Source organism: Canis lupus, chromosome 29 (assembly GCF_003254725.2).
Source record: "Canis lupus dingo isolate Sandy chromosome 29, ASM325472v2, whole genome shotgun sequence".
NCBI classification, from domain to species: domain Eukaryota; kingdom Metazoa; phylum Chordata; class Mammalia; order Carnivora; family Canidae; genus Canis; species Canis lupus.
Genome location: NC_064271.1, coordinates 4953817 through 4964551, shown reverse-complemented (window position 1 = coordinate 4964551; position 10735 = coordinate 4953817). Strand labels below are relative to the sequence as shown.

At 44.6% G+C, this 10735-nt stretch overlaps 1 protein-coding gene across 1 annotated transcript; it reads right to left on the bottom strand.

The window, feature by feature from the left end:
- Positions 1-5498: 5498 nt before the first annotated feature.
- Positions 5499-10272, bottom strand: NPBWR1 (neuropeptides B and W receptor 1). Its single transcript, XM_049103885.1, has one exon. The coding sequence runs from the start codon at positions 9653-9655 to the stop codon at positions 8660-8662; it is 996 nt and encodes a 331-aa protein (XP_048959842.1). The 5' UTR covers positions 9656-10272; the 3' UTR covers positions 5499-8659.
- Between the last annotated feature and the right edge of the window lie 463 nt (positions 10273-10735).

Sequence of the window (10735 nt, the reverse complement as noted above, 5' to 3'; positions counted from 1 at the left end):
TTTATTGCCACTAGACCTGCCTTATAAGAAATTTTAAAGAGTGTTCTGAGTAAAAATAAAAGGATGCAAATTGTTATCAGAAAAACATAAGAAGGCAGCGTAAAACTCATTGGTAATGGCAAATATATAGTCAAAGTTAGATTCTATAATATGGTAATGGTGGTGCATAATTCACTTACAAATCTAGTTTAAAAGTTAAAAAAACAAATGTAGTAAAAATAATCATGGCAACAAAAATCTGCTATTAGTTACACAATACATAATATAATTGAAACATCAATAACCTAAAATGTGAGGAGGAGGAGAAAGAAAAGTGTAAGTAAAGAGGATAAAAATGCTATTGAAGTTATTAATTTAAAATAGAGTGCTATGATGTGAGGATATTTGTGTAAGCCTCATGGTAACCACAAGGGAAAAATCTGTAGTAATTGCACAAAAGAACAGGATAAAGAAGTCAAAACATACTGTTTCCAAAAGACATCAAAATACAAAAACAACAGCAGGATGAGAAATAAGGAACAATGGATCTACAAAACAATCAGAAAACAATGAACAATGGCAATAGTAAGTCTTTACATATAAATAAACCTTTACTTTAATTACTCTAATTAAATTTACTTTAATTAAATTTAATAAACATTTACATATAAATAAACATTTACTTACATATAAATACATTTACTTAAAATGTAAATAGATTAAACTTAACATTCAAAAGACATAGAATGGTTGAATGAATAAAAAGACAAGACCCAATGATAATGTTGCCTATAAGAGATTGACTTAGCCTTAAAGACACATAGAGACTGAGAGAAAAAAATATTTGAAGCAAATAGTAACAACACAACAAAAACAAAAGGGTAGCTATACTTATATCAGACAAAATTTACTTTAAATTAAGAGTGGCAAAAAGAGACAAAGAATGTCATTATTTAATGATAAAGCTGTCAATCCATCAAGAAGATATAACAATTATAAATATTTATGGGCCCAACATCAGAGCACCTAAATATAGAAAACAAAAACTAACAGAGCTAAATGGAGAAATAAATAACAATACTCTAATAGTTGGGAGCTTTAATACCCCACTCTTAACAAGAGATAGATCATCCAGAAAGAGAATCAATGAGGAAACAGCACATTTGAACGTAGAGACCAAATGGACCTCACAGACATACATAACATTCTATCCAACAATAGAATATGCATTCTTTTCAAGTGCACAAGGAAAATTTTCTAGGATAGACCCTATATGGTAGGCCAAGAAACAAATCTTAGCAAACTCAAGAACATTGAATTCATACCAAGTATCTTCTGTAATCACAATGTATGAAGCCAGAGTCAATAACAAAAGGAATACTGGAAAAATTATAAATACATTAAAATTAAACAACACTCTTCTGAACAGCCTATGGATCAAAGAAGATACTAAAGAGGAAATCAAAAAAGCATCTTGAGACAAAAAACGGAAACACAACATACCAAAACTTATAAGATGCAGCAAAAGCAGTTCTAGGAGGGAGGTTCTTTGCAATAAATGCCTACATTAAGAAGCAAAAAAGATAGCAAATAAACAACCTAACTTTACATCTTAAGGATCTAGATAAAAAAGAACATACTGTGCCCACAGTTGGCAAAGTAATCTAATAAAGATTACAGCAGTGATAAATGAAATAGAAGACAGGAAAACAATAGTAAAGATTAACCAAACTAAAAGCAGGTTCTTTGAAAAGATAAATAAAACTGACAAACCTTTAGCTAGACTAGTCAAGAAAAAGAGTCAGGACCCAAATAAAATTGTAAGTGAGAAAAGGACATTATACATAAAACTAGAGAAATGTTAATCCATCAAGAAGATATAACAATTGTAAAAGGATCATAAGAGGCTACCATAAATGACTATATGCCAACAAACTGCCAAACTGAAAAATCCAGAAGAAATGAAAGCAAATTTTAGAAACATGCAAACTACAAAGAAAGGAGTGAGGAAAAAATATAAAGTCTGAACAGGATAATTACTAGTATGGAAATTCAATGAGTAATTTAAGATCTCCCAATGAGGAAAAAGCCCAGGACCAAACTGCTTCACTGGTTATTTTACCAGACATTTAAAGAATTAACACCAACTCTCCTCAAACTCTTCCAAAATGTTGGGGAGTGTGGAACACCCAAACTCATGTTGGGAGTCTCTATTATCATGACATCAAGGCCAGAAAAGGATACTACCAAGAAAGAAAAATACAGACCAATATTCTTGGTGAATATGCATGCAAAGATTCTCAACAAAATAGTAACAAGCCAAATTTACAGTACATTAAAGGATTATTTACCATGATCAACTGGGATTGATACCCAGGATCAAAGATGGCTCAACATATGCAAATCAAGTAATGTGATATATCATATTAATAGGATGAAAGAAAAAATTATCATCTCAAGAGACACATAAGAAGTATCTGACAAAATTTAAGATCTGTTCATGATAAAAATTCTTAACAAATTAGGTGCAGAAGAAATGTACCTCAAAATAATGAAGGCCATATATGATAAGCCCACAGTGAACATCATACTCAATGGTGAAAGGTTGAAAATTTCTTGTAAGATCAGAAACAAGACAAGGGTGCCCACACTCAACGCTAATCCTTAACATAGTGCTGGAAGTCCTTGCCAGAGAAATCAGGTGACAAAAATATTTAAAAGGAATCAGAATTCAAAAGGAAGCAGTCAAATTGTCCTATTTGTAAATAAATGCATGATTTTATATGTAGAGAATCCTAAAGAGTTCACCAAAAGCTGTTAGATCTAATCAGCAAATGCAGTAAACTGTCAGGATACAAAGTTAACAGACAAAACTCGGTAGCATTTCTATATACAAACACTGAATTATCTGAAAAAGAAAAAGATCCCATTTAGAATAGCATTAGAAACAGTGTAATACTTAGGAATAAACTTAACCAAGGAAGTGAAAGATCTCTACTCTGAAAACTACAAGACATTGATGAAAGAAATCAAAGAAGGTATAAATAAATGTAAAAGTATCCCATATTCATGGATTGGAAAAATTAATATAGTTAAAATGTCAATAGTACCCAGCACCATCTGTAGATTTAATGTAATCTCTATCGAGATCTAATGCCATTTTTTTGTAGTGGAAAAAACAACCATACAACTTAAATGGAACCACAAAAGACCCTAAATAGTTAAAACAGTCCTGAGAAAAAACAAGATAGGAGATATGACACTTCCTGATTTCAACCTTTACTATAAAGATATATGCACCCCTATGTTTATTGCAGCATTATTTACAAAACAAGCCAAGTGTCCATCCATAGATGAATGAATAAAGAAGTGAGATAAATATATAGACATAGATATAGATATAGATGATATAGATAGATATAGATATAGATGATATAGATATAGATATAGATATAGATATAGATATAGATATAGATATAGATACAGATATAGATATAGAGGGATGCCTGGGTGGCTCAGCGGTTGGGCGTCTGCCTTTGGCTCAGGGCGTGATCCCGGAGTCCTGGGATAGAGTCCCACATCGGGCTTCTTTGGAGCCTGATTTTCCCTCTGCCTATGTCTCTGCCTCTCTCTCTGTGTCTCTCATGAATAAATAAATAAAATATTTTAAAAATATATATATCTATAAGAAAGAACAAAATTCTGCCATTTGCAACAACATTGAGGGTCTAATGCTCATGTGAAATAAGCCAGTTAGAGAAAGACAAATACCATATGATTTCACTCATATGTCAAATTTAAGAAACAAAGAAAAAAGTCAAACAAACAAACAAACAAACAAAAACCAGACTCTTAAATATAGAGAACAAATTGTTGGTTGCCAGAGGGGAGGTGAGTGGGAGAATGGAGGAATTAGGTAAAGAAGATTAAAGAGTACACTTACCATGACGATAATTGAGTAATATGTAGAATTGTTGATATTGTACATACCTGGGACTAATATAACACTGAATGTTAACTATCCTTGAATTAAAAACAAACAAGCAAACAATCATCTGGGACACCTCTGCAGATTACTCAGACTTTGTAAGAGAAAAAAGATGCTTTGTGCACAAAATGATGCTGAGCTGACTCCCCAGACCATACTGCAATGGGACATCTGGTCAAAGATGGTACTTGAGGCATTTGCTGGGAATGCAAACTACTCTTGCTGCCAGTAGGTATTTGTCAAAAGAGAAATCCTGCTCTGGACTGTAGGAAGCATGTAGTTCATCAATTTTAACAGTTTCTCAGAGGTGTCATTTTAACTTTTCTTCCCTCTTCTCATTTTTTAATTGATGTGATATATCTTTGAGTAACCTTAAAAAATATGACATAAATAAATAAATGTACCTTGCCCTCAACTGAAGGACAGTGTCATCCACTGCAAAATTCTATCCTATATAAAACAGAGGTGCTATTAACATTCTATTTTCATAAATGGTGCATCCTAGAGTACAACTCCGTATGCATAAAACATGCAGATTACAAGCAGCCATCCCTGGTCCAGAAAGTTTTATTCTCATATAACCTTTAACAACACCATGTACCTTAAAGAATATGCATTTGTTTTTTTTGTTTTTTTTTTTTTAAGAATATGCATTTGGATTGAAGTTCTATTAGAAAATCTTATCCCTTATCCTCCCTTTGTATCACATGATACAAGCAGGTATATCTTGCTTAATCCATTAAATATTTCAAAGACATCAATGTTTTCTATGGTCTAGTAATTTTGAATTATACATTGCAACCAATTTCATCTCTGCTGGAACAGGATGAGACAATCCCTTGAAGAGGAAACAGATGGCTCTGATTGGTCTTGATTAGTCTTTGTGTGCCTGGCCAAAGGGACCAAATTCCTTGTAGCTAACTTTTTCTGTATATGATACGGGACCAAACTGCCAGACCAAAAGCTATCCTAGTAAAAGACCATTACGTGAATGAAGCATTCTCTGATTCCTTCCTTGATCTGGATAAGCATAGATGAGTGCCATCCGTGGTGGGATATCGCTTGTTGTTTTCCAAGCATGCTGGCTGAGAGAAGGAAAGCTTTCTCTAAATGTGAGGGGTTTTCTGGTTAGCCCCTTCAACTGGCACACATGAGCCATGTCTGTGCTTACTGTTAGTGGAAATAGTAATGTGTGTGCTATGAACATATGGAATCTCTCTCCCATCTCACTCTTCATACAAGTTACTCAAATACTAAGTAGCTGAGGTTTGTGATTATATGATAAAAGTTTATCATGCCTTTTCTAGCCAGCATATGTTGTAGAGTTTTTGTGCTAATCAGCAGTTAGACATCATTTTCACAATCAACTAAAATAAAGGGGAGGGGATTTCATTCTTAATCTTGCCTTGTCAAATATTTCTATTTATTCACTGCTTAGCCATTAGATAACTCTCCCTAGAAGGCACTAAGGTGGCTGAATTATGGATCCCATGTTCTCAAGCAATAGAATATTCACTTACCACACAGAATATTTCAGCTTTTCTTTTCAGAATGTTTCAGCTTTTATTTTAAACTGCGCTCCTTTCAATGTGGACTAGCGGCGTTTTTGCTTTTCTCAAGCGACAGCTTATGCACACACATTACATAACCTTACTAGGATAACTAAAGCAAAACAAATATTTTTAAACATCAGAGGTGGTATAACCAAACAACATAATTTCCACAAAGACTGCAATAATTCAACCCAGAGTTAGGCCCTTTGCAATACAATACTGTAAGTAAATTCTACTTGTACATGGCTGTTTGCATATTGATTCTACCCAGTACCTAAGGCATAAAAAGAAAGTCTGAGGCATACAATTTGGATTTCTATATGCTAATATTAAGGCAACAATCTAGAAATCATGACACAATAGCTTATCCAATGATTTAAAAAGCCAGGGTGAAACTGAACTAAGTCCTATTTAACCCCTCACATACCCTACTAGGGCCCTTCCCCCATGCGTTGCTGTGGCCAACACAGTGATGCCAGTCCATCTTTTCCACTAGTCCTCTTCAAGATTTCCAGACAGCCCCCGGGGGGAATCTGGCCGGGATGACACAGTGGACAGATGGATTACTCAGCTTTCCCCCACTAGGTGTCCAGAGAATGTCAAAGTACAGCTACTGAGTTTAGGAAAACAGATGAAGTTTCAAATCCACATGATTGCAACTGGCTGTTTGTGGCCAAATATCCACTTGACTTCTTGTCCATCACCTTAGATAATGTGGCAGTTACTCTAAGCTTAAAACTCTAATTAAAAAAAAAAGTACTGAGAGTTCATGAATTTTGTGAGTCATAAAGAAAATTAATAAAATGTTTCCAAGAAATTTGAAAGATACTGTAATGAACTCCAAGAGGTCTCTGAAGTCCACTAGCAGAGGACTGCTCAAAGGTACATCATTCAAAATGTAATGGAGACATAAAAAAAATACCCTCTGTATTTTGGACAATTTACTATTATTATTCGTGAGCCAAGGTTGAAGTTTCTAAATTTACATTTTTCTAAACTGATGGCTATGAATTACTGTTCTAAATAACTTTGAGGGCTAAGGAATCAATTATCATTCACTAAAATCAGAAAGGGTGCTTGCTTTCTCCCACCGAGGGAGACTTTTCCCCTTCTATATACTTTTGAAAGGTATTTTGTACCTAAATAATTGAGAAATTGAATCATGCCCGTCAAACAAAGCAAGCAAAACCTGCCGAACACCCGCAGTCTTTTTCGCACCTAACACCCAACTACAGGAAACAAATATTTCTAGTTTTCATTCCTGTTTGGAATTCATCCCAAAGAAAGACTAACCCTTTGAAACACTGTAATCAAGCACTGTCGCTGGTTAAGGCTCTGCCGTCACATCTGAGGTGTAAACTGCAGATGGCTGGGAAATCCAAGCCTCAATCTCCTCTTATTTATTTTTATTTATTTATTTATTTATTTATTTATTTATTTATTTATTTATTTATTTATTTATTTTTATTTATGATAGTCAGAGAGAGAGAGAGAGAGAGAGAGAGAGAGAGGCGCGCAGAGACATAGGCAGAGGGAGAAGCAGGCTCCATGCACCGGGAGCCCGACGTGGGATTCGATCCCGGGTCTCCAGGATCGAGCCCTGGGCCGAAGGCAGGCGCTGAACTGCTGAGCCACCCAGGGATCCCCTCAATCTCTTCTTAATCCATTTTCGTCTCCCATAAGTGAAGGTAAAGATAGGGTGCTGGCTGGGCTCCCTTCTGATTCCAGAACTAGATTATTTACCAGGTTCACCTGACTCGTACTGACTAAAGCCCGGGTCATCGAGAGCTCCCTGTGGAAAGTAATCTGCTAGAGACGAATATGAGGACGTCAGTGGTCTCAACTTCCCGAAAGAGATGAAGAATACGAGAGGAAAGGCATCAAAGGAATGGATACACATTTCACTTTTTTAATCTCATTCAGTCCTCACAGAAATCTATGAGATTAGGACATATATATTTATAAAGTTCTCAGTCCTGAAAAGCAATACCCGCACAAAGAAATGCAACGAGCTGCTCCAGGTGGCGTGAGAGGGCACCTGGGGCAAAGGGGCGCAGGGGTACTGGTCATTTGCGGAAAGCAGCAAGGACTGGTAACCCAGAGCTGTACACCGCGGGTTAGCAGGTTAGCAGGTGCGCTCGCAGGCAGAGCTCGGCGCCTGGTAATAGGCTCCGCGAGGAGGCGCCGCAGCAGCGCGCCTGGGAGACTCGCGCTCCCCGCCTCCCGGAGCAGGGCGAGCCGGGTGCCCCCGAACTCTGAGAGTCGTGGAGCTTCTCGAGTGAGAGGAGTAGGGAAAAGGAAAGGCAGAGAGAAAAGGACCTAACACAGAAAGAGGGAATCATCACTGTTCTCCTCCCGGGTGTGGGTAGTCACCGCCAAGCCCCGCCCCCGCGGGATGCACACGCACGCACAGACACTCCGCGCCCCGCCGGACCCCCGCACTTCGGGGGCGAGGGCGCAGAACGCACGGGCCTTGACTCTTTTCTCCAGCGATGAGGGTGAGCGGAGAAGCACTCGAGGTCCTGGGCAGGCTGCTCGCCAGTTTTAGACAAAAGCGCAGGCAGTCCTTGCAGAAACCCAAGTAGCAAGGGGCAGGGAGAGCGCGGAGCCGACGCCGGGGGGCGCCCGCGGCATCCTTGGGCCTCTCGCAGCCCCCCACCCTACCCCCGCCTCCCCGCGTCCCAGGACCGCACGGAGCGCTCCACCTCGAGCCGAGGTTGCCAAGGCCTGGGGTGGGTGGAGAGGGGAGGAACGGGCGGGGATTGCCAGCAGCGCTGCCGCCCTCTTCCTCCCTTCCTTACCCTGTCGGATTCGGGGGTCAACTGGGTTCCCCTTGGCATTAGGTGGAGCTCTGCGTGCGCTCTCAGAGACAACAAATCCTTTTACTTAGTGTGCTCGTGGATCATCTAGAGGGCTTGGCGAATTCAAATTACGGGGGCAGTCCTAGCGCGTCCGATTGCCCGGGTCTGAGCCGGAGCCCAAGCGTCTTCAGCAAGTTTCAGGGGTGGGGGCAGGAGACCGCAGCCCCGAGAGGACCCTGGAGAGCCGCGCGCGCCCGCTCCCTCTGCCCTGGCCCGAGCTGGCGCGGCCGGGACCGGGGCGCGGGGCGCGGGGCGCGGGGCGCGGGGCGGGCGGGGTGTCAGGCGGCGGCGCGGCAGGCCAGCAGCTGGCGGAGGCTCTTGCGGAAGCTGTCGTCCAGGAAAGCGTAGAGAAAGGGGTTGAGGCAGCTGTTGGCGTAGCTCAGGCTGGTGATGAAGTAGGAGACCGCGATGACGAGCGGCGTCTGCGGGAGGTCGGTGGTGAGCGCCACCACGGTGCTCAGGTGGTAGGGCGTCCAGCAGAGCAGGCACGCGGCCAGGATCGCCACCACCAAGAGCGTCACCCGCTTCTTCGCGCGGTCCAGAGCCCTGGCGTGGCTGTCCAGCCGCATGGCGCGCAGCCGGCACAGCAGGATGCTGTAGAGGACGCAGATGGTGGACACGGGGATGGCGAAGCCCAGCACGAGCGTGTAGAGGCGGCTCGCCCGCCACCAGAAGGCCTCGGGCTGCGGGAAGACCAGCACGCACTGGAGCCGGCCCTGCTCGTCGTCGAGCCGGGCGAAGACCGCGAAGGGCAGCACGACCAGCGTCACCAGCCCCCACACCGCCAGGCTCACCGCGCGCGCGGCGCTGTACGTGCGGCCCGCCACGCGGCGCGACTCGGCGGTGGCCAGCACGACCAGGTAGCGGTCGGCGCTCATGACCGTGAGGAAGTAGAGGCTGGAGAACGTGTTGTACTGGTCGATGGCCACGATGAGCTTGCACATGAGCTCCCCGAAGGGCCACTGTTGCAGCAGGAAGTCGGCGATGTTGATGGGCAGCACGAGCGTGAAGAGCTCGTCGGCAACGGCCAGGTTGAGGATGAACAGGTTGGTGACGGTCTTCGTGCGGGGCGCCCGCAGCAGCACGTACAGCACCGCCGAGTTGCCGGCCAGCCCCACCGCGCAGATCACCGCGTAGACGACCGGCACGGCCACTGCGAGCGGCGGCGGCAGTGGCGGCGGCGGCGGCGGGCTGGATGCGTTGGGGCAGCCGGGCGCGGGGCCCCAGCACGACGTGTTGGTGGGCCCCGGCTCCGAGGATGACCCGTTGTGCATGTCGGCGAGTCCGGGGGGCCGGCGACCCGGTTCCCTCCAGCAACGCCCGCGGGGCTCTGCGGCTCCCCGGCCCGGCTCTGCGCCGACCTGGCTTCAGGTCCTTCCGCGGCTTCTCCCGGGGAGGCGCGCTCCTGGCGGTCCCTCCGGCCCACGGTCGCCGCGGACCTCCCGGGCTGCAACACGGAATTGAAAGCGCCGGTTACGACGGCCGACGTGCGACCGCACCGACCGGGGCCGCGTCGAGGGGGGGAGAGGGTGGCGCGGCGCCCCGGATCTGCCCCGTGTGATCCTCCGCTCTCCGTTGGAATCTTATCCCAACCAGTTGAATACATCGAACAAAGTGCTCCAGAGAGAGCCCTTACCCCGCAGGGGAAAACTACGAACCCGTCTCCTCTTCTCTAAGACAGCCGTGGCCAACGCCGGTCCCACCAGCTTCCGTGCGTGCTCCCCGGTAAGCACCTTGGGCAGCAGTCTCTGTCTCACCTGGCTGGCGCAGGAAGGGGCGCCTTCCCGGGAGCAGCCGGAAGACGAGGCGGCGGGGACGGCGGCGGGGACGGCGGCGGGGACGGCGGCGGGGACGGCGGCGGGGACGGCTGCGGGGACGGCGGCGGGGACGGCTGCGGGGACGGCGGCGCGGACAGCTGCGCGGACGGCGGCGGGGACGGCGGCGGCGCTTGAGGACCGAAGGTCCGCCTCCCCGCCTCTGCCCCCGGCAGCAGCTCGCGTGTCCCCCGGTCCAGCCTGCGCGCCGGGAAACCTAGGGATGGCGCAGCCGCAACTGCGCGGCGCTGCCCGCACCGCCTCCCCCACCACCCTCACGCCGGCGGTGGGACAGAGAGCCGCATTACTCATAAATCCTTTTTTTCCTTCCCAATGAACGTCACTCCGTCTGAATTAATAAAAAGCTCTCCTGTTAAGAATTAAATTTAAGAGAAACAAAGCAAGGCTATTAGTGGTCTCTCTTAATAGAGAAACGCAGTTGAGGCTCCCATCCTAGTTTTTAAAACACCATACCCTAAATGGGCTAGTGTGATTTTAAAGTTTAAGTGACATTTATACTACATCGCTATACAGAAGGGA

What these genes read in the sequence shown, in the direction of transcription:
- NPBWR1 (XM_049103885.1), bottom strand. Translation starts at nt 9,655, where the DNA reads ATGCACAACGGGTCATCCTCGGAGCCGGGGCCCACCAACACGTCGTGC.